Raw genomic sequence first — 27,668 nt, 5'->3', positions numbered from 1 at the left:
GTGGGGGGCCCCATGTGTATTCTGTGTTGGTGTGGGCACCTGCAGGCGGGGCCATTGCTGGCGCTGAGCATCCCTTGGAGCTGGCTGACTGCTTGGGTTCAGTCAGTCTTGTTCTGCTGCCTCTCCTGGGAGGATCTTTTTTTTTTCCCCCTTTAATCTCTACTGCTGCTCTTCCTCCTCAGCTTCCTCCTCCCTTTGAGAGATTTGCCGTTGACACAGACTTCCGCTGCCAAAGCTAATTGTGAAGCCTGATCAGTGAATGAAGGCACAGGCAGTTCCCATGACAACCGCAAAGAGTTTCAAATATAGGGGATGATGTGTGTGTGATGGGCTGCAATTACTTGGGTGGAAATTGATGCGTGGACACCAGGGACTTCCAATGTAGTCTCTGGAGGTGTGTGTGTGTGTGTGCGCGCGCGCGCGTGGGTTGCGTAGGGTTTCTTTGTGCGATGGGGAAGGGAAGGAAGGAGGTCACAGACTTCCCTCTTGGTGGATCCCGTGTACCTTGGGTGTGTGGGATGTTGGGCAGAACCCCGCAGGGCCTTCGGAGAGTCATGAGTCTAGTCATTCTGCTGGCGGAGGCAGGACACACAGACAGAGGAAGAGACTTTAGGGTGCTGTCAGCTGGCCCTGGGCTGAGTAACCAGAGAAGGCTTATGGGGCTTGAAGTCAGACCCCTTGGGGAGTGACCTCATTGGGAACCTTCAGCTGGGGAGGGACACAAGTCCCCTCCGATTGCCCGCAGGTGTGTGTGGGAGGGTCCTGCTGCCCCCTCCCCCCATTTTCTAGCTCTGTGACCCGGGGCAAGGGTATCACCTCCCGGTGACCCCGTTTCTCCTTCTGATGGATGTTTCATTGACCAAAGGAGCAAATGGGCAGTGCTTCTTTGTGCCTCATAAGGCATCCAGCGTGGGGTTGGTCGTGGCTTGATGCTCCTGATGTGTCCCTATTCCCCGATCCCCCTGCGGGTCCTGGGGCCTCTGACTTTCAGACCCCCAGCTGGTTGGTGCTGGCACTTTTGTGTTCTTTGCCTCTTGTGGCGGGAGAAGGCTGTGACCCTGTTGCTTCTGCTGAAGTCTGGGTATGGTGGTGGTGGGCGAGGAGGACCTCTGGAAGGTGGGAGGAGACTCTCCACCCCCTAGTCAAGGGGTCTCAAGTACCCCTGGTGGTCCACAGTGAAGCCCCAACTGTAGAATGTGGGGCAGCAGGGATGGGAGGAAAGTTAGGTGAGAGGTCCACGCAGTCCCACTTTGTACCTTGTGAGCTCTTGGAGCCCTGGCCCTAAAGGTGCCTCAGAGGAGGTGTGGGGGGGTTGGGGTGGGGGCGGAGAGGCAACCCATGCATTAGCTGGAGACCTTGTTTTTTAAATTGCATGTGGCTCCCCCCACCATGTGATCACATAACTAAGTGTGTGTGTGTGTGTGTGTGTGTGTGTGTGTGTGTGTGTGTTCGGAGGAGGGGGTAATTCACACACAAAAGTTGGTCACCAGAGAAATTGGTAGCAGGGCTGGCGTGATAGCACAGCGGGTAGGGCATTTGCCTTGCCCGCAGCCGACCCGGGTTCGATTCCCAGCATCCCATAATGGTCCCCCAAGCACCGCTGGGTGTAACCTCTGTAACCTAAAAAGCAAAAAAAAAAAAAAAAATAGAAAGATAGCAGTAGAAGGTTTCTGAATGTGCAATGATTATAAGCGCCAGAGAAGCCCTGCTCTGCTTTCAGGGCATCTTCGGGCTGTTGTGGGTGTGGGTGGAATTTGTAGGTGAGGTTTGTAGGTCCCCAATGCTGGGGGGACGGGGGGTTGGGAGGGGAACGGGAACCCTCTGAGGTGCCAGTGTCAGGGGGGTGAGACATAGGTGAGTGAGCCAAAGAAGGCTGGGTGGTAGCTGGGTTGTGCCAGCCCTGCACTCTGAGGAGAGCCCTGGTTCGGGGAGACTCAGAAGGCCAAGAGGAGGGTGGCCTCTGACTCTCAGCACCCGCCCCCCACTTCCTTCCCACCCCTTCTCAGTGGAGAGCCTCACCCACGTGGGAAGACCACAGTGCAGACAGGGGCCAGGAGAGCCGGGCCGTGATGTGATGGGGGTGGGTGAGCTGTGAGTGCAGCACAGAGAAGTGAGCCTTTTTCTTTCTCTTGTTGGAGTGTGGGGGGTGCGGGTGGTACTACCCCCAGTGCTCAGGGCTTACTTCCGGTGCAGTGCTTAGGGATCCCTCCTAAGGGAGGGGCTTGAGGGACCATGTGGGGTGCCTGGGATTGAACCTGAATTGGCCACGTGCCTGGCCAGCGCCCTACCTGCTGTACACTCTCTCTCTGGCCCCGGGAAGGGAGTTTTGGATTTTAAGTCTTTGCACCATGCTAACTTGCCGGTGGCACCCGGGAGAGGGAGACCAGCATGAGGAAGTGTTGGAGGCTTGAAAAAAAAATGTTTCTCAGACACAGAGCTGAAAGGGAAGTGGTGGGAGGCCAGTGGCTCCTCGCATTTCGCTGGGGTTGGGAGGTGGCAGGGTGGAGAAGCAGAATGAGAAAGTCCTCGACTGGAATTCTGCTGCTCCCCCACCCCCCTCACACACACACCAGCTGTGTCTTAATGGGCTAGTAACTTCACATGGCTAGTTCATTCTCCTGCAAGAGACGAGGTCGTGTGTGGAGTCAGTCAGAGGAGATGCTCCCACAGAGAGTCATTGGCACGCGGCCTGGGACCTAGCGGGGGCTTGATAAACTGTGGCAGCCTCAGCAGCAGCAGTAATTGTTACTGTCCAAGCAGTATCCGTGGTGGCTCTTATCCAGCAGCTGACGGTGTGTGGGGGAGCAGGGATTGTGGGGATCAGGAGGGACTTCACTTGGCCTGGCCAAGCTACGAGTTGAAGGGTGGACAGCGGATGGGCAGTTTCCCATCCTGAGCCAGAGTCCGGGACAGTGTTCTTGGTGGATCTGCCGTTGTCACCTCCCTTCCTTCCTGACATGTGGAAGAGCCCAGCAGACTGCCCCTCTGTCCAGGGGGCTGAGGTAGGTGTGTATCCCGGAGTCGTGTCACCAGAGTCCAGCTTTGCTCGTCCTGTCCTGCCCTGCCCCCCTACCTTGGGGCCCCACAGAAGCAGGTGGACGGCAGCAGTGGGGCTCCCGTTGGGCAGATAGTAACCTGCATCCCTGGCACCGGGACACTTAGACATTCTAAGTGGCTCAGATCCGACCAGCCTCTTCCCTCTGGCTTCCACGGTTGCTAGTGTGAGCCCGAGGAGCAGAAGCCAAGGAGTCCCCAGAGGTCTGGAGTGGTGGCGGCTTTTCCGCCCAGGACTTGAAAGCTGTGTGCCCGGAGCATGCCGCTGTAGGGTCCATTTATCAGAAGAGCATAGCAGAGCTTGGGAAGGGAAGGGGCCACCAGCAGCCCCTTGCACCGGAGTTGCCGATTGAGCTGGGAACTGAACCCAGACGGAGTCCTAGACTCCAGGGAGCAGGAGCTGTTTGCCGCGTTAAACTGCGGGGCAGGGAACCCGACGGAGCAGATTGTGCAGGAACCACGTCTGGGAGAGAGCTGGGGGCTTTCCTTGCCCCCCCCCACCTGTCTCTCCTTCCTCATCCTGCCCTTCCTTCAGCATCCTTCACAGGCTCAAACAGGCTCAAAGGAGAGCAGGAGGCGACTGGAGACGGGAGCAGCCTCCTGCCCTCCTCGGCTTTCCCAGGGACAGAAGGCACAGAGGTGTGGCAAGGAACGCCTTTGGGAGAGGAGCAAAGACGGGTGTGTCAGTGGCAAGGGGTGGCGGGGTGGGTGGGCAGTGTGGATGTGTGCGGGGGTATGTTCCAGCCAGGAGGGATGAGGGATCTTAGGGTGAGGTGTGGGTGTACGGCGTGTACAAGAGGGGGAGGCTGGCACCGCAGAGCCTGCTCTGAGCGGGGCGCTCGGGGAGGGCCGGCTGCCGGGGATCATGTATATATAGTGCGCCGGTGAGGAGTCTGGGCTTCACAGCCAGCCCCGAGCTCTGCCCTTCGTAGCCTCGGGAAAGCCTCGGGGTGTGCTCCCGCGCGCACCGCTCACTTCTTTTCCACATCTGCAGAATGGGGTAAGGGTGCCCAGTGCATAGCGCTTTTTTGTTTGTTTGTTTGTTTTGGTGGTGGTGGTGGTGTGTGTTTGTCTTGGAAGGTGGCCAGGTGACCGTTCCTCATGCGCCCTGTCCCCGCTGCTGCCTGGATCAAGCTGTTTACTGGACTTGAGAGGCGTGTGTGTGTGTGTGTGTGTGTGTGTGTGTGTGTGTGTGTTTTGCAGGGGGCGGGGGGGGGGGTAGGGGGGAGCGATTCTTCACCAGCGTCGACCACCCCCACTCGGGACACAGTCTGTCCCAGTCGACCCCGGAGACGACCTTCGGCAGGGAGGGCGGGTTACCTTCAGGGGTCCCCTGCCCGCGAGGAGGCGCGGGGCGTCCCGGGATGCCCCCACCGCTACCCCCACCGCCCCGCGCGCGCCGGCCAGGGAGCGGCCTCGGGCCTGGGCGGCCGCCAGCGACACTCGGCGGCCCCCTGGGCGGCGCCCCCGCCCCTGGCTGGGCAGGTCCAGCCCGGCCGGCCGCGGGGATTGGCTGGCGCGCGCGCCGCCCCCTCCACACCAGCCGGGCGGGCGGGGCAGGCGGGCGGGCAGGCCGGCAGCTGGCCGCCGCCTCCTCTGCAGTGCCGCCCTCCGTGCGCTCCGGCGGGGAGAATGCGCGGCCCGGCGGCCCCGGCGGGCGCCCGAGGAGGCCGGCCGAGGTAGAGCGCGGCGGCCGGGGCGCGCGGGGGGCCGGGGCCTGGCGGGCTGCGGGCGGGCCGGGGGAGGGATGGCACGCACCGCCGTCCCGGGGGGGCTCCCGAGCGCCGCCACCCGGAGCCGGCGCGGCCGCCGGGGCAGGAAGATGGTCCCCGCTCGCCTTTCTTCCCCGGGGCCCCCCTCCCCGCGCGCCGCCGCCGCCCCGCTGTCAGCCGGCTCACCCGCCTCTCCGGCTTCTCTTGCAGGTGGAAATAAAGGCAGCTGAAGGAGCCGGGCCGTGGGGACAAGGGGCTGCCGCTGTCAAGGTACCTTGTGTGTATGTGTGTGTGTGCGCGCGCGTGTGTGTGTGTTTGTGCGCGCGTGTGTGCGTGTGCGCGCGTGTGTGCGCGCGCGCGCGCGTGCGTGATGCGCGCGCCGGGAGCGAAGTGTTTGACTGGATTGGATAAAAATAAAGGGTCTCCGCTGGTGATCCCTTAATCTCCCACTGTGTGTAGCAGCAGCTGAGGGGGAGGGGCGGCGGGGTGTGGGCGGCCAATGAATTCTCAGGCCTTGTGTGGGTTTTGTTTGGATTCTTTTTGCTTTCTCAGCTGGATGGTTTGGGTGCAGTTGGGGTTAGATTTGTGGAACTGTTTTTATTTTATTTTATTTTTCTCGTTTCATATTCTTCTTTTAAAAAAAATTTTTTTTTTAAAAAGAACTACAACCCACTCCCCACCCGTGCCTCAGGAAGTCTCTGGAGAATGTCCCTGGCACTGTTGGTTTGCATCCAATCTGCAGAAATCCCTGAGGGGGGGGTGTAAGGGGGAGGGGGAATTGCACTTCTGAGTCTGAAGCTGATAGGGTGTCATTAGTCATGCTGCTGTCACCATGGAGATGGCTGGAGAGGAAAGGAGGTGGTGGGGGGTGAGGATATTTTGGGTAGGGTGGGGGCTGATGCAACATCATGACTGGGAATTGGGCGGGTGGCTGCTGTTACTCTGTGCAACTTGGTGTCTGGGGGCCTGGAAAGGGAATGTTACCAGGTGTGTGGGAAGTGGAGAAGGGGCCCTTGGTGGCTCCAGGTGGTTGTCTGATGGCCCTGGTGGGGTATATGGGACAGGGCAGGGGTGTCACTCAGAAGCAGGCATTTCTCTTTGGTGGGTGAGGGTCAGCATCAGTGGGGTTCTGCCCTCATTTTTCAGGGCTGGGGGTGGAGAGACAGGGATTTGGGGATTACTCAGCAGCATCCTCTGTGGGCCCGGGATGGAGAAAACAGCCGGAGGCCACTCCATGTGGTTGGGGAACAGTATGGGGGGCAGGTGGGCAGGACAGGGTGTGGATAGGACAGACAGACTTGTGGAGGGAAGCCGGCTGCCTCAGCCCCGGGGGCCGGTGAGGCGCCGGGGATCCTGGTTGCTTGGGTAGCAGGTGACTGAGCTGCTCGTGTCCCCAAATGCTCCCTGGAAACCCCCCTCCTGCTTCCTGGGAAAGCCGTGGGAAACTGCATGGAGGTGCTGGAAGTGGCACCTGCCGCCTCACTCCTGGCTGGGGACGCTGGCAGGGAGGGGCTCTGCTTCCCCGTGTGGGATGGGGCTGGGGGGGGGGAAGGGGGCTGTAGGGTGAGGCTGTAGGTTGGTTCCCTGGCTGCCTCCCAACAAATGTGAGGTAAGGCAGTGCTCGGGCAAGGGGGAGACTGTGCCTTCTGGAGCGGCTTCTGGGGAAAGGAAGAGAGTCCTGTTAGCACTGGCTCCCGGTAGGAGCTGGGCAGGCATGGGGGGTTAGGAATAGGGGACCCAGGAGTAGAGGGGTGATCACCTGGGAAGAGACTGTGGGAGGCCCCTGAGGCAGGCCGAGGGGGTTGATGCCAGCAGTGCTGTGGGTGGGGAGGGGAAGGCCTGTGAGCTCACTGCCTGCTCTTCACCGGGCTGCACCCCAGGTTCCACCTCCGCTTCCTTCCCTGGCCTCCCACTGCCAACGAGGGTGTGTGTGTGTGTGTGTGTGTGTGTGTGTGTGTGTGTGTGTCGGGGTGGGGTTGGGGGTGGGGAACTGACTCTGTGGGTATGTCCCTGAAGGCTGCAGACACAGGGTTGCGCCTGTTCTGCCCCCGCCCTGGGGAAAGCAGGACCAGGGGAACGAGGGCAGATGGACCCTGGGAGGGAGGGGCAGTTCCTTCCTCCCCTGGTCTCCGGCCCAGTGAGCCAGAGCTTCCCTCCATGCTGCGGGAGGAAGGATGCTGGCAGGTTTGTTTACTCCTGGAAGCACCCCCTCCCAACTGCTGATGGCTTCTCTGCGGCTCTTTCCCAGCGTGTTCTCTCTCTCTCTCTCTCTCTCTCTCTCTCTCTCTCTCTCTCTCTCTCTCTCTCTCTCTTTCTCCCTGCTGCCCGCATTCTGCTGGCCCTGCAGAAGCTCCTGGCCCAATACCTCCTCCCCCGCCTGCCTTGTAGGCCCATGGAAGGAGCTACAGGGGGAAAAAAAAAAAAGAAAAACAAATGAAGGAAGCCCTTCCAAAGCTCTGGGGTTGTGTCCTTGCTGGGTTTCAGTGTGGACTTGTCCGTCGGAGAATCCACGCATTCCACTGTCTACCCGGGACCCTGCTAGCCCCCACTCGGATTTGAACTTCACCTCCCCCTTTCCTGGTACCTCTTCCTGTGCCCCAGCACAGCCGTTCTGTTTCTGTCCGGTGTGTTCTGTGTCTACCTGTGCTCACGCCAAGGAGCGTGCCGTAGTGCACCCTGTTGCCTCTGCCGCTGCCTTGGCAGGCTGGATGGGAGGGAGTACCCCGTGCCAAGAGCACCAGGCTGTCCTGTTTGTGGAATCCCACGCTGCTCCCACGCTCTTCCCCATGGGAACCCTCCACTGGCTGAGGATGTCTGGAAGTTATTTTGGGACTGTGCCCAAGATCTCTGCCTCCTGGGTCTCCTCTGCCCAATTGTAGAAATGCCCCCTCTGTGTGAGGAGATGTGGTCCTTCCCGGCCACCTGTGACGGGTCGTCCCTCTCTCTTCCTGCTTGTACAAGCAGGAGTTGAACTTGGGGAGAGCGGGAAGCCGGTGAGTGGGATTTCAGTCTGGAGAATTTCAGGGTTGAGTCGGAGGATGGAGAGAGGGTCCTTGTCACATGCATGATAAGAACTGGAGTTTCCTAGAGCTCAGCTCTGGCTTCTCAGGGACCCCCTTAAATGATTTTTTTTTTCTTCATATCCCGAGTGAGTGTTGGGGCAGTGGGGGGTGGGGGCTTTGCAAGGTAAACACGGGAGAGAGCTGAGCGCTGGAGCTTTCCCACGCGGTGGGGAGGACGCGGGGAATCCCACACGGTTTCTTTGGCGCCCTCTCTCTGGGCTCCCGTGCTGGCCCGGCACGCGGCTCCCGCCAGCTTCAGATGAACAGTTTTTGATTGAAATGGCCTTGGTAGTCTGACCTGGTCCTCTTCCCTACCCCCAAGGCTAGCAAACGGTTTGACTGGATGGTGTTCGGGGCGTGCAGGGGGTGGGTGTGTGGGGAGCAGGGAGAAGAGAGTTCGGGTTGGGTTAGCTTTGGGGCGTCCCAGTCCTCCAGCTCTCTCTTTCCTTTCACCCTCCACTCTCTTCGCCTGGCGTCTGGCAGTCAGCTGATGATGGGCTTGCCCGGGTCCTCCCGGCTTTTCCGAGGAGATGACTTTCTGGATTAGTTCAGGAAGTCTTAGCGCAGCTGTGGGGCTAGGATGGCTCAGGTGATTGAGATCTGCAGCCCTGGATCATGCCCCACAGGACCAAGGGCCATTCATGCCTGTTGGCTGTATCTTCTTCGCTTCCTCCTCTTAAAAAAAAAAGTTTTGTTTTGTTTTTAAATCATTTACTGGATTTGTTCCAGGTCTAGTAAATGTCAGTGATAGGACTAGGTCGTCAGAAATGAGTTAAGCCAGTGTCATTGTTATCGGGTTCCCACAAAACCATGGCAAGTAAGAGCCAGTGACGGAATCACTGACAGTCTTAGGTCTGACTGGGGGCATAGGCAGTTCATACAGTGAACATTTTGGGTTCTTGGCCTTTGCACACGGAAGACTCATCCCTTTCTGCCAGTGACCTAGTGCTCCTAGCAATGGTCTGGTGTACCCCAAGGCACCTTGAAGGAGGAAGCAGCAGAACCTTGCTTTCATTAAGTTACTGTTTCTGGGAACTGGGGGTGATGACAGATTAGGGTTGTGGGTCAGAAATGGGCTCATCAGGAAAAGAGGTTCCTTTTGAAAGGAAAGCGTTGGCTAGAGGTGTGTTGGGCTGAGTGTCAGATAAAGCCCGTGGAAATACTCTATATCTGTGCAATTCACCGTGAAGATTACCTTCTCCTTATTTGGGGTGGGTTCTGCAGCCCCGCTTGCTTTGGGGGTGGGGGTGTTCTGTAGGACCAGTGGCCGAGAAGCAGTGGGCGAACAGTGTGACATCCAGTCTCTGTCTCCTGCTCTGCCTCTTCTCTTGGGTCCTGACATTGGCCCTTGGAAAGTTCCTTCATGTCCCTGGACTTCAGTTCCTCCGTGAAATAAAGGGTTTTGCCTTCCAAACATAGGTGGGACTGCTTAAGCCGAATGTGAGCAAAGGCCAGTCTTCTCTCTTTAGAGTTCCCCCAAGCATCACTTTGCCTGCTTTTCTGAATTTCTAAAACATCACATCGAGCAAAACTCAACTACTAGTTTGTAGGACTCCTGTAGCTCACTGCAGGCATTCAGGGCCCTTCTGGCTGGTCCATGTGCTCCTACTAAAAAGAATCCAGCAAGCCTGCTCTGAGGGTCCGGGACCAGTTGGACCCCGCGATGGGTTCTGAAGTTCTTGTTTTGTGCTGTTGGGCTGATAGACTGGTGCCGTCGCCGAGGCAGTGTTCCTGGGAAGCTGGGCATCTGTCAGAGCCAGCATTTGGTGTGTTTTGACTCCTCCATGCATGGTTGGACACACAGGATTCCCCTCTCTTCCATGCTTTCCATCCGGGGGGCCAGAGCTCCCGCCTGAGGGATTCGTCCTCTCCCAGAGAGGCTGAGGCCTCCTACCTGCTCTTCAGCCTCCCCCAAGGAGGAATGTCAGAACCTGCAGAGTCCCCGGAGAGGCAGGTATGTGCATGACTAATAGAAAGAACAGTGGCGCGCGGGGCCAGTCCGTAGAACTAACTGGACCAGAGCCTCCTCTGCAGAAAGTCAAGCTCCATGGCCTCAGGTAGGGCACCACAAAGTGGGAGCTTTTCCCACTTAGAACTGTGGAGGTGTAACTCCTTCTTCTGAGACTGATCAGAGCGCCTGGCTTCTTTGAGGACAGCTGTGCCTCCTCTTCCTCCTTCCTGCCTTTATCCCACAGTCCTCCGATGGGTCTCTGTAAATCTGCTTTATTGGTTTTCTACTGCAGAGGATCTTTGACCTGTTCATTTAAGAGGCTCACAATGAGATCAGAAGGTAAAAAGTACTGGTTTCCTTTCTGCCCCAGGACTCCGTCCTAAGAAAGGAGAAAGGGGCAGAGGGTAGGCAATGCTGCCTTGACACCAGAAATACTCTTGAAGAGGCAGACATCTCTAGGACAGAATATTAGAGCCTGGTTACTCTGTGACTTGGAGCGCTTGTGCCCTGGGTGCTTTAAGTAATTGGATTTCTCAACCCTGCCTCCAAGCATTTTTCATGTGTAATCCTAACCCCTTGAGCTTTGCAAAGGAAACAAAGACATTGAGTGAGTTTGCAACTTGTCCCAGACTGTGGACTCCTAAGCTCCCTGCCCTGTCCGCCCCCCACCCCACTGCTGTTTGCTGTTTTTTCTCCTCTACTGGGTCCCCTCTCCCCAGCTCTCAGTGTCCACTTCCCAGGAGTCCACTCTTTGTGTGGTGGGTGTGGAGGGAGGGACACATTGTCCCATACTTTTTTGTTTTTGGGGGCCATACTCGGTGGTGCTCAGGGGCTACTTCTTCTGGCTTTGCACTCAGGAATCACCGGTGATAGGCTTGGGAGACCATATAGGATGCTAAAGGTTTTTTTATTTTTTTTTGCTTTTTGGGTCACACCCGGCGATGCACAGAAGTTACTCCTGGTTCACGCACTCAGGAATTTACTCCTGGTGATGCTCGGGGAACCATATGGGATGCTGGGAATCCAACCTAGGTTGGCTGCGTGCAAGGCAAATGCCCTACCTACTGTGCTATTGCTCCAGCCTCTAGGATGCTGAAGATTTAACCTGGGTCCATTGCATGTAAGGGGAGCGCCCCCTTCTCCCTCCCCACCCACACCCACACTGTAGCACCACTCCAGCCTCACTCCCATACTTTCTGACGGCTTTAACTCTTGTTCCTGCCCCATCACTCTGCACAAAGGGGAAATTGCCCAGGAGGCTGTAACTCCTGGCAGAAGTGGAGACCCTGGGAGAGTTTTGGACCGAGAGCCCCTTCTGGACTCCCAGACACTCCTCCTGCTGCCCCTTCTCCCTTGAGTGTGATGCTGGGCCAAACCATTTCCCTGCTAGCTTGAACAAGCGCACACCCCACACTCCATGCCCTGCTGCAGCCTGGGAGGGGGACCACACCTTCACGACTGGCATCATTGTTGCCCGCCACCCTCAGCCCTGGGTGGTGGGTGCTGGGTATGCAGAGTTGGATTTTCAGTGGTGACCTGGAGGCGGTGCCCAAGAACTGCCCACACCCTCTTCCTCCTTGGCCCCGGCCCTGCAGATCTTTCTCCTCCACTCTTTCCTGCATACCAGGACACCAGCAGAAAGGGCCTCCCAGGACACGGCTTTTGGGAGTATGGGCCAAGGACTCTTTATGTCTGAATTACCCAGGAGTGCACAGAATGCCGTGGCACTTCCCGGGCAGGGAACCGTCTGCTGAGCTCCGATGCCGGCTCCTGTCACAGAGGTAGAATGGTCACAGGATGGTGAGGGGGCCCCAGAGGTCAGGAGTGCTGGATGCTCCAGGCATGCAGGCCCCTTGGCACTGCTCTCCTCCCTGGTCCTGCCACTTGTCCTGGTGCCAAGCCCTACCTGCCGATTGCGTTATACGCCGACCTCTGTCTTGTGGCCTTTCCCCCACTATTATTTCATCTCGGTTTGCTGTTTTCCAGCCGTGGGTTCCCAGTGGTGTCATTTGAACCCTGGGTAGTAGTTAGGGCTTAGCCGTGGGGTTGTGTGGTTGGAGTGGTGATGTCTTGGGGCTGCACTGGCAAGTGGTCCAGAGCAGACTCGGCAGCAGTCCTGGCGGGGAGCCAGCGTCTGGGGTTCTGTGTACAACCTCGGGGAAGCCTCCTGCCCCCTGCCTCCCTGCCCTTGGAGGCTGCCTCTCTGTGGGGGGCATTGCCCCTCACTGAGTCTCTGCCCAGGGTCCCAGGGAAGCAGGATGTGGAGGAGGACCTGGATGGGAGCCAGGGCACTTGAGTCTTAAACACTTGCTCCCACCCCCTCAGCCTCCATCAGAGTAGGCAGGGGCCACGTTTCAACTTGCCCAGTGTTTCCAGTGGCCAGTCCCTCTGGTTCAACTAGTTTTGTGGTTTTTTTTTTTTTTTTTTTTTTTTTTTTAGTTCTACTGCACATTGGAATCATCTGGGAGCTTTTATGAAAAATAACCATCCCGACCGGGATCCCAGAGAGCTTGGAGCTTGTTTCCACTGTGTTTTTGAGCACCCCCAGGTGTGAGCTGAAGCTCTATTTTTTGTTTGTTTTTGGGTCATACCCAGTGGTGCTCGGGGCTTCCTCCTGGCTCTGTGCTCAGGGATCACTCTTGGCTGTGCTCCAGGGAGTATATGGGATATTGTCATTTGAACCCAGGTCAACTGTGAGCCGCAAGGCAGATGTCCTCCCCTCTGTACTATCTCTCTGGCCCCAAGCAGGTATGAGTTCAGCTTGCCTGTAGAGGGGGAGCAGGTGCTCTTGTCCACTTGAGTTCTTCCTGTGTCTTTTTGGGCCTGTTGCCGAGTTGACTTCTCTCACTCAGGAGCTACAGTGATCATCAGAACAGACACGACAAATGAAGGAAGTGTCGGGCACAATGCAGGATTAAATGTTCTGGGAGATAAAATTTATTCAAACCAGGGACTGGAGCAGTAGCACAGCGGGTAGGGCATTTGTCTTGCACAAGGCCAGCCCAGGTTCGATTCCCAGCATCCCATGTGGTCCCTGAGCACCGCCAGGAGGAATTCCTGAGTGCATAGCCAGGAGTAACCCCTGAGCATTGTCGGGTGTGATCCAAAAAGCAAAAAAAAAAAAAAAATTATTAAAACCAGAATTTAAGGGGAGTAAATACTGTAATAGAAGGGAAACTGAGTACAGAAAACATTTGGCTGAAGTAATAGAATGCATGCCAAAAATGGCCACACCATGTACATTTCTCAAAGTCATCACCCCCACATAGCTAGCACACTCAGGACATGAGACCCTCAGCCCTGCACATGGCTCAGAGTTTGGCTGGTTTTGGGGCCAAGTCAGCTTGGTCTTGTAGAGAAGAGCCATGAGTGTTGGCCTGCCCCACCAGGATCACCTCTGGCAACTCACTTATCCCCTGGGGAGAGGGGGGGCCTCCAGCTGAGTGGGTTTTACATAGATTGGACATGGGTTCCCTCTGTGTGACTCACAACCCATTACCTTTAGTTCCTTCGCCATCTTGGACTTCAGATCTTTTTCATCTTCAATCTTGGGTAATCCCAGAAATCTGCATCCTCCTCCCCCACTCTTCCTTTTCTTCTTAATATTTTTTTTTTCTTTTTGGGTCACAGCCGGTGATGCACAGGGCTTGCTCCTGGCTCTTCACTCAGGAAATTACTCCTGGTGGTGCTCGGGGGACCCTATGGGATGCTGGGAATCGAACCTGGGTTGGCCGCGTGCAAGGCAAACGCTTTACCCGCTGTGCTATCGCTCCGGCCCCTCTTCTTAATTTTGATAATAGAGATAATACATGCTTTTGGGGGGGGATTAGAAATGTTTAGGGGGAGGGGAGGAATTTGATCCTCATTCTGGGCGCACATTTTGTTTGGTTGTGTTTATAAAATGGGGCTGGAGAAATAGTAAAGAGGTTAAGGCATTTTGCCTTGCGTGCAGCTGTAGTGATTGGGACAATGGTTCAAATGCAAGGCACCTTTAGCACAGAGTCAGGTGTGACCCCTGAATATTTATGTGTGTGTGTGTGTGTGTGTAGGGAGGGAGTCCTGCTGCCCTGAGACCCCACGTGACCCTGCCTGGTAACTGCCAGTACTGTGCTTTGCTTACCAGGTGCAGGGCAAAGTTTCCCTGCTTCTCCCATTGCCCAGGGCAACTCTGCAGCCCTTGGTGCTGGCCCCACCTCTCAGATAAGGAAACTCGATTTGGAGGCCTGACCCAGGGTGGTTTCACAACAGGGTGGGGCTGGAATGAAGGCCAGACGTGTCTGACTTGAGAGCTGGTGTCCTTGTCAGTGGGTAGCTGCCTCTCCTAAGCCTTCCACATTACGTTCTTTTTGCAGGTATTTATTGAGCAGAAGGTATCTCTTTCTCCTTCGGAATTTTTCTCTCTCTCCTTTTCATTTTAAGGTGAATGTTTGTGTAGTATTGCTGATTGAGGTGCATGTGAAGGCCATGTCTCCTAGTGTATCTCTGTGTATGTGTGTGTGTGTGTGTGTGTGTGTGTGTGTGAGTGGGGTGGTTGGGGAGGTGGTGCTCAGGGATCACTCCTGGGGATTGTATTCAGATCCGATGCATGCAAGGCAAGCGTCCTACTTGCTGTACCATCTCTTTGGCTCATTGACTCTATATCGATAAGAAGCTTTCCCCCCATCCCCATAAGAGAGAAATGTTTCATCTTGTGACACCTATTTAACTTGGTTTGAAAATAGAATATTCCTTCCTTGCCAGTTAATGAGATGAATTGTTAATGCATTTCTTAACATTGAACTATTTTTGTGTTCTTTGAATATGCTATACCTGATGATGATGCCGTACATACTTTTTTTTTTTAACATGCTATTTTGATCTGATTTATAAATCTGGTAGCTTTGTGTCTGTGAACGAGATTGACCTGTAATTTACCTTTTCATTATATTTCCATTCAGATGTTGGCATTTGAATAATTGTACCTTCATAAGATAGATTGTGAAACTTAACTTTGGAACAGTTAAATACAAGTTAAAATAATTTTATTCCTTTAGGATTAGAAGAAAAAGCCTGATGAAACCATCTGAGCCTGGTCCTTTTTGAGGGCAGGGTATTTGTAGCTTTCTAATTTTTTTCTTGTGGCTTTTGGTATGAAGTGCTTGCTTTGTGTTTTTCATGAAAGCGATCTGTTTTCAAGTTTATTAGCATAATACATGTACAGTTATTGTCTTTCAGTTTCTACAGTATCTGTGATTGTTTTCATGTTTCCTTTCTAGTTCTTTCTCTTTCTTCCCCTCCCTTCCTTCTTTCCTTCCTCCCTCCCTCCCTCCTTCCCCCCTCTCTCTCTCTTTCTTTCTTTCTTTCTTTCTTTCTTTCTTTCTTTCTCTGTCTTTTTCTGCCTGCCTGCTTGCCTGCCTGCCTGCCTGCCTGCCTTCCTTCCTTCCTTCCTTCCTTCCTTCCTTCCTTCCTTCCTTCCTTCCTTCTCCTGCCTTTCTTTGCTGTGCTCAGGGCTTACTCATGGCTCTGTGCTCAGGGGTCATTCCTGACTGTGCTCAGGGGACCATATGTGGTGCCAGAGGTTGAACAAAGGTTGGTTGCAAGCATGGCACATGCCCTACCTGCTGTTCTCTGTTTCTGGCCCATAATATAGTATAATTTTTCCTCTTAACTTTGTAGTAAAAGTCCACGGGTTTACAGTTGTGCTTTGTTTTTTAAGGCAGGAATGTTTGTGTGAGTCTTCATTTTTCCTTCCTTTGGCTTATTGGTGTGTACTTCCTTTAGACTCTCAATTAGATCTCGGTGACACTTTTTTCCTTCTCTGATCATAACAATATTAATAAATGACTTTGTCTCTGAGTTTTCCTGTGACCTCATTCTCAAGGTTTTGATATTTGCTGTTTGCTGGAGCTCATGGGGTGCCCAACCTGAGAATAGCCTGACTTCCCTTCTCCTGCAGAGAACCCCAGTCATGTTCTTGGAACAAAGGCCAGGTCATTTCTAGGTGGTCCTTGTTTGCTTTGGGGGACTTTGTGTTCAAGCTTGTAGGTAGGGAGCAGTGATTGCTGGTGATCTTAGCCACTAACATCAGAGGAAACGGACTGGTTATTTTTTGTTTGTTTATTTTTAAAGCAAAATCAATTTGGATTTATTACCTTGCATATCCTAAGCCCAACTGAAGGTTTTAGAAAAATTCATTCGCTCCAGAGAGAATGAAGCTAAAGATAGTGAGAGAGGGAGGAAGCTTTTGGTCTAGCTGAGCTCAGCTCAAGTGTCCGACACTTCATTTCATCCCTGTAGAAGACCTGCCTGTCCTGTTCCTGAGCTGTTGTCTGAGGATGGGCATCGTGGTCTGCAGTGCCAGGAAACCCAGCCGTGGGCTTTTGGATGGCTCAGCCTTCAGTGCTCCCTGAGAATTCATTTCCTTGCGTTCCCCCTCATCAGGGTGTAGGATAACAACCATCCCAGTTGTAAAGGCACAGTCCCCCAACCCCCACCCCACCCCTGGTCTCAGCAGAGCATGGTGTGTGTGTGTATGGAGCGGGGGGACCCTTGCCATCCAGCCTGCCTTTGTTCAGGACAGCAGAGAAATGGCCTGTCCTGGGTCACAGTCTAGGGAGAAGGTGAACATCTTTAGGAGATAAGATTTTCTTACCTCTTATCTTGAGAACACTAAAGGCCTGGGGGGAGGGTAAGGGCAAGGGACCCAAGATGATGGGGTGGACTTCAGATGATGGGGTGGACTTTGACAATCCACAGTTTTCAAAATCAATAGTAGTGTTTTTTCCTACATAGAAGGGAAAAGAAATTTTTGCTTTGAGTTTTGGTATTTGGGGGAGGGGGCCGCCTCTGGTCGTACTTGGGGGTAACCCTGCTGTGGTGAGGGTCCTGCCCAGGTCTCCTGCGGGGCACAGCATGCCGTCCCTTTGAACTATCTCCCTAGCCCTGAATGTTTGAACTTTAAATCAAAGTAACTCATGCCCATTTAAAGAAATCAAACAGCAGTATACAAAAGTATATATAGGTTGGAAGCAGAAAATCCTTATTTCCTCTCCATCCCGGTGTAAGTTAACAGTGTTTACATAGATTTGCAGACATTTGCATACATGAACTTACTGCCTTTCCTAGTTCATGAACCTACTGCCTTTCCTAGTTCCTACTGCCATGTTTTGTGTGTGTGTGTGTGTGTGTTTTAAATTCTTGTCATTTTTTAAAAATTATATATTACGAACATCTTTCATGCCAGTACTATGTTAGCCTTTTTTGGGGGCTTAGTTTGGGGGCTCCTCCTGGCAGTACCCAGGGACTCCTGTTGGCTCTGTGCTTAGAGGCTGCTGCTCCCAGTCATGCCCCCAGGGGCCTCAAGTTGCTGTAGATTGAACCCAGGGCCCCTGCATGAACAGCATGTGCTGGTCTCTTAGCTGCCTCTTCAGTCTTATCTGAGCCTTTTAAGCACTAGAATATTTTCGTTTTATGAGTTTACTATAATTTGTTCCCGCTGATGTACATAGTTCCAGTTTTTTTTGCAGTTATCCATGACATGGTTTCCATGACATATCCGTGACATATTTCACCTATTTCTTTGGTTTGATTTTTTTTAATGTAGTACAAAAATTGTACAAATGATATTGAAGTTGACATTACCAAATTATCCTTCCATAAGAAAATTTGATACTATCTATCAAGTTTAATCTCCCACCAATACTGAATGGGGACTTAATTAGTCCTTCATTAATTTTGCCAGCTTGGTAGGTGCAAAGATCTAGCTCTGTTTTTTTTTTTTTTTTTTTTTTTTTTTGCGGGGGGTGACACCCTGTGATGCTCAGGGGTTGCTCCTGAATTACTTCTGGTGGTGCTTGGGGGACTGTATGGGATGCCAGGGATCGAACCTGGGTCTGCTGCATGAAAGGCAAATGCCCTACCTGCTGTACTATATCACTCCGGGCCCCTCATTTTAATTTCTTTTGTGGGTGTACTTGAGAATGTTTCAAATACTAGCCATTTTGCATTTATTCTATGTCTTGTTATAATCTATGGGCCATTTTAAAATAAGTTGACTTTATATTGATTCATAAAATTTCCTATATTTAAATTTGTTTGATTTTTTTCTTGGTCACACCTGTGGTGCTCGGAGGTGTCACTGGCTCTGTGCTCCTGGGGTGCTCAGATCAGGCCCTCCTGCATGCAGAGATGTGGCCAGCCCATTGAGCTATCTCTCCAATCCCATTAAAGTTCCTATTCAGACGAAGAAAATAAATAGTCTTTGTCTTTATTATATAAAAATTTGTGTGTGTGTGTGTGTGTGTGTGTGTATGTGTGTAGTTTAGATAGAACTCATAAATACTCTGGCTTCTGAATTTTTACTTTATAGTTTCAAGTTATTTAAATCTCGAAGCTTAAATTTTGTGTTTATAGATGTTTTAGAATAGAATTTGAAGTAGAAATAGAAACACATATTAAGTCTATTAGCTCCAGTCTATTAAATGTCATTTTCCAAGTGGTTTATAATTCTACCTTAACCATTTTTGGGTTATTTGTTTATTTTTGGGGGGGCCATACCCAGCAATGCTCAGGGGTTACTCCTGGCTCTATACTCAGGAATCATTTTTGGCTTGTGCCTGGGAGTCCATATGGGGTGCCAGGGATCGAATCTCTGTTAGCCATGTACAAGCCAAGCGCCCTACCAACTATCCTCTCTCTCAGGTCCTAATTCCACCTTACACATTTTATAAATTTATGGAAATTTAGGGTCTTTCTTCAGCTCCTTGAATTATTTGATTCATGTATGTATTGTATTGTTTTAATTGCTACAGGTTTTAAAATAGTTTGTTAAAAAAAAAGCAACAACAAAAACAAAAGCACAGTTTTCCCATGACTTTTTTTTTGCTTTCTTTTGCATTCCCTTTCCCCAATAAGCTGAGAGACAATTTATCAAGTTTTGTGGAAAAAAAATATATATATAGAGAGAGAGAGAGAGAATTTTTCTATTGAAATTGCATGGTGAATGGGTTTCCCAGTTGGAATTGGGAAGGATGGACTGCTATATAAAGAGTCTACCCACTTAAGCAGCATCTTTCTATTTATTCTCATCTTTTTGTGTGCTCCTCAGAGTTTTTCAGTATTCATACGGTCTTCCCCGCCTCTCAGAGCTTTGCTGTTGTACGTTGTCACTGGTCCCTGCAGGTGGATTAGACATATTTTGGCTTATGTCAGCTGCTCTGATACTGTCTCTGACACGCTCCCTCCTGGGGCCAAGCTGCCCTTTGGTCTCTGGGTCCCCCACGTCCTACACACTGTGGGGCCTATGGAGGGACTCTTTCAGTACCTGACGTGAGTTCTGGGTGCTGAAGTGGCCCCTTACTGTAACTGTCCACTTCCCAGTACCTGGCAGCGAGCCTAGCGCGCAGTAAATCCTTGTACTAAACAAATGGGACTGATGAGAGTGACCGTGAGCATCCCCTGTTCTGAGGGTGACAGCCCAGGCCAGTGTGAGTAGCAGAGTTTAAAGCAGCCCTGGCTCTGAGCCTGCAGGCTGTGAGTGAGAACATTGAAGGGGGGAACCTGACCCGGCTCTACTGTCAGTCAAAAGAAGGTCCCGGGATATTTCCCCAAGGCAGACATCAGGGAGGAGTCCTCTGAACCCATACCTCATAATTACCCTGGGACCGACAGCCCACTTGTCATTAACCCTCATTAGTGCTAAGTGATGGGGTGAGCTGCCTTCTTGATTCCCAGACACCCGAAGGTAGCCTGAGACAGACATAATCCGATGCTGCCCCTCTGGGATGAGGGTTCACTGATGCTTATAAAGTCACAGGTGAAATTGTCTCTACTCCTCCTTTCTTTTTTCCTTCTTAATTTTTTTTCCTTTTTCAGTTTTGGCTGCACCCAGGGGTACTCGAGGATAACTCTTGTCTCTGCATTTAGGTATCACTCCTGACAAAGTGGGAAACCCTATAGGATGCTGGGGATTGAGGATTGAACCCCGATGGCCCACATACAAGGCCAACATCCTACTCACTGTACTATAACCCCGGCCCTCCACTCCACTCCGTTCAAAGTAATCCTCTTCTTTTTCTTTCCTACCTCGGATCCTCCCTGCACTGTTTTCTGGGTGACCTTAATCCCTGTCAGTGTTAATCCCTATCCTTCGTTTCCATTGTGTTTTCTTCTTAGTTATTTTTTATTGTGATGCTGGGGACCCAACCTAGAGCCTCATACTTGTAAGGCAAATGCCCTCCCACCAAACTATGACTCCCACTCCCCACCACCCCCAGTGCCCCTTGTTTTTGCATTTTAAGCTTTTACTGGCACTTTGGGGAAGGAAAGGCACCATTTTTTTCCTCCCCAACTTTATTTTATTTTTTTTATAAAGTTGTTACAATAATTTATGACATTCAATATTCCAACACCAATCCCACCACCTTTACACCTTCCCACCACTATTATTTCGAATTTTCCCACAACCACAGAAGCCTGCCCCCAAAGCAGGTCCTAAATAACTCATTTTGTATTACTTATTATTAATTATCCATTAAAAATGATCCAAAAAAGTTTTTTTTAGAAGAGGAAAATGTGTGCAGATTGTTCCATCTCACTTTGGAGCCATTGAGTCCTCGGATAACAGATTACTAACATTTTGCTACATGTTGAGCTTTGTTTGCTAATATTTATTGATTGGCTGATCGATCGAGATTGGTTGCCTTCTAACACCCCATCACATTGGTGAAAGCTCCGTTTCTTAATTTTATTTTATTCTTTTTGGGCCACACCTGGCGATGCTCAGGGGTTTCTCTTGGCTTTGCACTCAGGAATCACTCCTGGTGGTGCTTGAGGGACCGCATGGGATGCTGGGGATCGAACCCAGGTCGGCCGCATGCAAGGCAAACGCCCTACCCACTGTGCTATGGCTCCCGCTCAAGGTTCCGTTTTGTGATGGAGCTGAACTCCCCAATGCCCGCTGCTCTGAGTTGCCTACCTGCCTCGGAGATTGGGTCTTTGGGGAGCCAGGAACACAGGACGCCCTCCTGCAGCTTAGGTGGAGGCTGGCCTTCCTGCCTCTCTCTGCCTTTTATGAAAAGGTGGCTCAGAGCTGGGCTTGAGTGTGTGGTGCCTCTGACTCCACGTGTCACCGTGCGTGACCTGTACTTAGTCAGCTGGTGGGCTCTGCTCGCCATTCCTCCCATGCAGCAGGGACATGAAAGCACCTCATGGTTGGTGGGAATCCCTCAGGCCCACCAGGGAGGTGGAGGAGGTGTTGGGAGGCGTATTCTGGGGCTCCCCCTTCCTTTTCTTCCTTCACCTTCCCATGCTTGCTGCAGGGACAGGGCAGCGGCCCTTGGGCACAGGGAGAGCACTGTGGTGCCAAGTCCGCCAGGCCCCCGGTGGCAGCCACTCTTGTGTCGGTGCCAGCGCCGCAAGAGTCGCCTCCGTCCTGGGGTGCTGAGCGGCAGTTCTGACAGATGGGTCTGTGCGAGCATGTGGACCAGTTCCAAACGCTGGCTCCTGGAGCAGCGCGCGTGCTGGCAGGGAGGCTGCCGCGCCAGGCTGCTGGGCACTTCAGCTCACCTGTTGAAGGAAGTCCTGCCCGCTCCTGCCTCCCTGCCTGCTTGTCCTCTTGTAGAGAGCAGAGGCACTGGCCACTCACTGTCTGGCCAGGCCCTCATGTTCAGGCAGCTGGGGAGCTGCCTACTGCCCCCGCCAAGCTCTCAGACCCGTGGCTCACCCAGTCTGCCGAGGTGACTGAGATGCTCCTCTTTGATGTGTCCACCCTCACCCCCGTAAGGTGGTTGGACTAGGGCCCTCGAGGGGTAGGCTGAGGCCCCCCTGCATCTGCAGTCTCTCCTTACCCCTGGAGGATGGATCTGCTGCTGGGTCTTCGGCCACTGCTCTGTAGAGTGATGTGCCAATGGTTCTGTGTATTGGGGGAGACTTAGGATTCCCAAGAGCAGTCTTCTTGTTGGCCAGAGAGGCTGTGTCTATGTCAGGCCAGGCTGGGGAGCAGAGCTTGAAGTGGACTGGCACATTTGGGTGGGCTTGTAAATGTGTGTTGAAGCTTCTGGTTGTATCTGTGCCCTAGGAGCTGGCCAGGCCCTGGGCTGTGCAGGGGAGGAGTCTGGTAAAACGGGATTGCTTCTATTCTGAGACTCCTTGCTGTCCAGGGGGCCTTTCCTCATGGCCTTCTGCCCTGTGGCTTGTGTCCGGCTTGCGGTGTGGCCTGGGGTTCACCCGTCCCTCAGTGGTTGGAAGTGTGGGTCTGGTCTCGGGGAGAGAACGAACTTGCAGCAGAACCTGAGTTCCAGGCCTCTGGCTGCTGCTGACCGCAAGTCATCACCATTCTCTTTCCTTCCTTCATCTGGGGAATGCGGATAATGTTGCCTTTGCACAGAAACTGGCAGAGTCTTGGACATTATCTAGTAACATACTGTTTCCAAAAGAATATTTTTAATTTTGGTGCAATTTCAGAAAAGTTGCAAGAATAGTACAAAGAATTTGCTTTGTCCTGATCTCCGAATGGTAATGGCTGGCTGAACTGGCATTCTTTTTTTATGCCTTTCTCTTTGGTTGTTGTTTGAGGTGGTTTTAGCAATGTTGATATCCTGTGCTTAGAAATACTTGAGTGTACGTCTGTGGTATTTAGAGAATTGAATTAAGGGGGTAGACTATTAACTGACAACAAACTCTGGGCACTGGATTACAGAATTAAGAATACCAGGTAATATTGTCCATCCATTATTAATACTAGAACTATAGTTACTAATGCTGTTAGAACCATGTTACTAAACTATAAATGTTTTTAAATGCCTAAACATGTACTTGAATATAGATTTTAAAAATTCTTTTAAAATTAATTTCATAATGTTCACATTAATTGATTACATTCATTATTTCAACACCAATCCCACCACCATTACACCTTCCCACCACCATTATTTCGAATTTTCCTACCACCACTTAAGCCTGCCTGCCACAGGCAGATGCTAGATAATTTATTTTCTATTGCTTGTTAGGAATACCATGAGATGTTGTGCAGCCGCTTTTGCGGCTGCATGCTCCTGGAATTCTAAAATTTGAAATAATTGGGGTCCAGAGACATCTCTGCAGCTGATCGGTTCCGAGATTAATTCATAAGTCTCTGGATGAAGGCCGGTTGATGCACTTAAATGACACCTGGACATAGTTCGTGGGTGTGACAGCCAGGATTTGAATATAGATTTCTTTTTAAAAAAAACTATTTAAGTAGCCACAGTGGAAAGATTAAACTAGAAAATTAACAGGGACATAACAGGTATGCCACCAGTGTAGACTTACTCTCTACACATTTTACTGACATTAACAATAATAATATACAGACCTAACTCAAACTTTCTTTTTGGGGGGGGAGGGGGTCACATCCAGCAATGCTCAGGAGTTATTCCTGACTCTGCACACACTAATTACTCTTGGTGGTGCTTGGGGGACTCATATGGGATGCTGGGAATCGAACCCAGGTTGTCTGCGTGCAAGGCAAACAAACACCCTACCTGCTGTACTATTGCTCCGACCCCTAACTCAAACTTTCTCAGGTGATTCATAGGAAGAAAAACTTCAGGTCACACATTGTATTCAGAGGTGAGATTGGTGTTTATTTGGTTTTTTTTTTCTTTAAATTTTTATTGATTTGTTTTCACAGGGTGCCAGAGCAATAGTACAGCTGGTAGGGCATTTGCCTTGCACAAAGCTGACCCAGGTTCAATCCCTGGTTTTCCATATGGTCCCCCGGAGTAATTACTGAGTGCAGAGCCAAGAGTAACCCCCGAGCATTGCCGGGTGTGACCCCACAAAGCAAATAAATAATAAATGTTTTTTTTTTTTTACAGTGGTTAGGTGGTCTGTGGTGCTGGGAGGGACCCTGTGGTGCCACAGATCAAATCCAGGGCTCCCATTTGCGAAGCTTGTGTGCTAGCCCTTTGAGCCATCTCCTAGGTCCTTTCCTGGCATTGTTAAAAGTTGTTTGTTTGTTTGGTTTTTAGTCGATGAGGGATTTGAGTCCTGGTTCGGTGAAACGACTTGGGGAACCTAGAGCACGGCAGTCTTAAGAGCTGCCGAGACTGGGAATGTGGGCACTGTTGTCGGCGGCGCAGTCTCCCAGTTCCCAGGTGAACCCTCCTCTCTGGACGTTCATGCCAGGTGGCTCCTCCTGGGGGCAGGGAGCTGCCTTGGGCCCTGCCCTTGCTCATCACTCTGCTCCATTCAGGGACAAGCTAAGCCGCAGCACTCCCTCTGCCCAGCCCTTCCCTGGTTTTGTGTGGGCCTAGGATCAGGGGCTTTAAAACTGGTTGAGCCACTGCCTCTCCCTTGAGAGCAGGGCCAAGGAACAAAGGGTCACGGCTGCTGCCGCCTAAAGTGTGCAGCTCAGTGGTTTTCAGTATAGTCAGAGTTAAGAAACCAGTATCACTGTTTCAGAACATTTTTATTCACCCTCTCTATGCCCCCAATTCTCTCATTTTTTGGCAATCACTATTTCTCTTCCTATGCATTTGCTTCCTCTAGACATTTCTTATCAAGACTGCTGTGCAATATATAGTTTCTTGTGTTTGACTTTCACGCAATCTGATGTCCTCAAGGTTCATCCGTATTGAAGCAAGTACCAACGCTTAGTTTTATGGTTGTGTAATATGCTGTTGTATGGATGTACCACATTCTGTTGATCCATTTATCAGTTGATGAACATGAGGGCTTCTTTTCTGACTATTATGAATCATGCTGCTATGAAAACTCATTAGAAGTGTTTTGTGATAAGGAACATTTTAATATTGGATTGTCAGTATGAGTAAGTTGTAAGCGTTTTTTACATGTTCAGAATAAAAGGCCCTTATCAGATATTACAAACTGTTTCTCCCAGTTAGGGGGCTCATTCCCCTTCCTGCATGGTGTCCTTCAGAGTGTGAAAGCTTTTAATTTTGCTGAAGTTCAATTTGTCCTTCTTTTTTTGGTCATTTGCTCTTTTAGTCTCACAAATAAGCAACCATCATCTCATCCTTGGCAATGTTTAACTTTGGTTTTTACATTAAGATATTTCATTCATCTTGAATGAGTTTTTGTGTACATATGAGGGCACAAATTACTGGCTTATTGTTCCACCACTATTTGTTGAAATTTTCCACCTTAGGTGGTCTTGGTACTTTCTTTTTGTTGTTGTTGTTGTTGTTGTTTTTTGGGCAACACCTAGCAGTGCTCAAGTGTTACTGCTGGCTCTCCATGGGGGAATCACTTCTGGCAGGGGTTACCGGAAGTGGCCAAAAAGGTTACCAGTGCTCAAACCCAGTCAGCCATGTGTGCAAGGCAAGTGCCCTATCTGCTATACTATTGCTCTGGCCCTGATCTTGGTACTTTCTAATCATTTTTTTGAAATGTTTATACCAAGTGAGATAGCTTGGTTGACCGTGCTTTTGTGTTGGTTATCTGCATGAATTGACTGGCATTAACATTTAAATGCAAATCAGTGGTTCTCTGAATTTTCAGTGAGTGAATGTGTTTAAATTTTTTCATGATTACCGTGATGATAGTTTTATAAAATTCAACAAATATCAGTTACTCAGTTACTAGAAAAATGATCATATACTTACTAGATGCCACAGCCGTGTCAAACTGTGACACCACTTTGTAAAGTCCTGACTGTTTCTGAACTATACCTGGCACGGACGGATGGATCGCAGACAGTGCCGCCGGACCTAAGAGAGGACTGGCCTTGGGCTCACACACAGTCTGCTGTTCCCTTGCTGGCTCTGTCTGAGACCCGTTTCCTGAAAGATAGACCTACGAGGGCTTCACCTTTGACACCCGGACCCTGAAGTAGCAGATGCTGCTGCCACCTCTGATCGTGCTTCAGTCTTGGGGGAGCCTGCCCCCAAAACTCGGGGAGACTGGCATGTCCCCTTTCTGTAGTGCCCTGAGTGAGATGGCGACCTTTTGCTCTGGCTGTAGGAGCCTCCCCGCTCTTATACCGGGAATCCCTTGCAGTCTCTGGAACTGGATAGTTCTTGTCATTTAAACAGCCAGAGCCCTAACTGGGTGCCAAGTTTTCCGTTTTTGTCCACAGGAATGGCAAGCCCAAAGGGAGGTGAGAGGAGGAGGAAGAAAGGGAATACCTAGAGTGAGCACCGGAGGGACCTGGACATTCCCCTCCCAGGGCTCTGTGTGGGCTCCTGTGTGCCAGAGACAGTGGTATAGCTGTGGAAATGAAATTCGTCATGAGTCTACAAATGCGAACATTCTTGTGATACTTTCAGGGAGAAAAAAAACAAAAGAGCATTAAAATATAGTCGCCCCAGTTTTAAACTTTAAGTGCATGGTTCATAGGGAAATAAAGTGCAAATGTCAACCCTGGTCCTCCCTGGGAAATGGGAGTCTCTTCTTTTCACCTCTTTTTTTTTTTTTTTTTCCATGTTGCCCAGTCCCGGAACCTGCTTTTCATCCATCTCCCTCAGCAGCTTCTGCAATTATTCTTTGTCTTCCTTATCATTCTGTTCTTAGGACCTTTCCTTGTGCTTTTGGGCCATCCTCCAGGGTTTGATGGACTCTTAATGAATTTGCAGTATGCGTTGGCTGTTCTGTAGTAACTCCACACAGCGCAACTGCACTTGGAGGTAAACTTGTAGGTACATCAGCTTTTATAACTTTTATTGCATTCTTACACCCACAGAGTATGTAACACAGATTTGAGCCACACATATTCTAGAGATGGTGTCCATCCTAAAGAAACTTACATTTGAAGGGGCTGGAGCAGCAGTACTGTGGGTAAGGCAGACATTGCCTTGCACACGGCTGACCTGGGTTTGATCCCCAGCATCCCATATGGTGCCCCGAGTATTTCCTGAGTGCAGAACCAGGAGTTTGCCCTGAGCGCCACCCAGTGTGGCACAAAAATGAAAAGAGAAAGAAATTTACCTTTGAATTTGATCCAAGACACACTGACCACACAATCTTTACCTGTGGGGCAGGGTGGCTTGTTCATGGTTCTGTTCCCAGTTGCCCTGCAGTGATGCTCAGGTAGTAAGTGTGGAAGACATGCATTTTGGAAGACTAAGGAAGTGAATATGCACTTGGGCATCTATGCATGATGAAAGGCATGATTGTTGTTATATGTAATGGCATCTTTCCGTGAAATCTCTTACTTCTGTAGTTCTTCTACAACTGTTTTCACTTTTTTTCCCCCACAAGGCAAGTTTCCTTTTTCTAAAAAAATTAATGCAGAATTTATTTTGGGGTTAGGGTTTGGGTTATTGATGCCCAGAGCTTTCTCCTGTAACTGTGCTCAGGGATCACTCCCCCACTGTCAGGGACCTCACCGGTTGGCCGTGTGCAAGGTGAACACCTCACTTACTATACTATCTTTCCAATACCTTTTCTCTTTTGTCATTTGCATGATGGTTTTACATAGCTGTAACTTTAATCTTCCGATCAAATTCTGCCATTTATACTTCCTGTTTTAATCAACATTTCCCCTTGGCGTCAGAACTTACGGGTTTTGATGATAATATGACATTTGATTGCGTTGTATCATAATTGACATTTCTCTCGTTCTGAGTTCCAGCTTTTATCCAGCTTTTACTATTGCACAGAAAAGTTTCTTTTTTTTTTTTTTCTTTTTTTTGCCAGAGAGACCATACAGGGGTTTAGGCATTTGTTTTGCAGGTGACTGATCCCAGTTTGATCCTAGCATCACATGTGGTTCCTGAGTACTGCCGGGAGTGACCCCCAAAATAAAACAAGAAAAGCATTTTTTAAAAGATAAGATTTTTTTAAAAGTGCAAATCCCTAAGTTCCAGGAAGAGCATCAGGAGATGGAAAGCTTATTTAATGCTCTTGTTATATTTCTCTCTCTTTACTTTGCTTGGTTTTGCCATTTGATCCAACAGACAAACAAACAAA

The 27,668-nt window shown here is 50.9% G+C and overlaps 1 protein-coding gene across 2 annotated transcripts in view; it reads left to right on the top strand.

Moving 5' to 3' along the window:
• The window catches only part of TET3 (tet methylcytosine dioxygenase 3), a 109,016-nt gene that overhangs the window by 14,307 nt on the left and 67,041 nt on the right, over positions 1-27,668 (top strand). For both annotated transcript variants that reach the window (XM_056125718.1, XM_056125728.1), the window contains exon 3: positions 4,977-5,036. In XM_056125718.1, the coding sequence (XP_055981693.1) occupies positions 4,977-5,036 (60 nt within the window). The remainder of the gene's footprint in view (positions 1-4,976; positions 5,037-27,668) is intronic.

Source organism: Sorex fumeus, unplaced genomic scaffold (assembly GCF_029834395.1).
Source record: "Sorex fumeus unplaced genomic scaffold, SorFum_2.1 ptg000006l, whole genome shotgun sequence".
NCBI classification, from domain to species: Eukaryota; Metazoa; Chordata; class Mammalia; order Eulipotyphla; family Soricidae; genus Sorex; species Sorex fumeus.
Note: the sequence above shows the minus strand (reverse complement) of the source record. Positions and strands in the feature narration are given on the sequence as shown.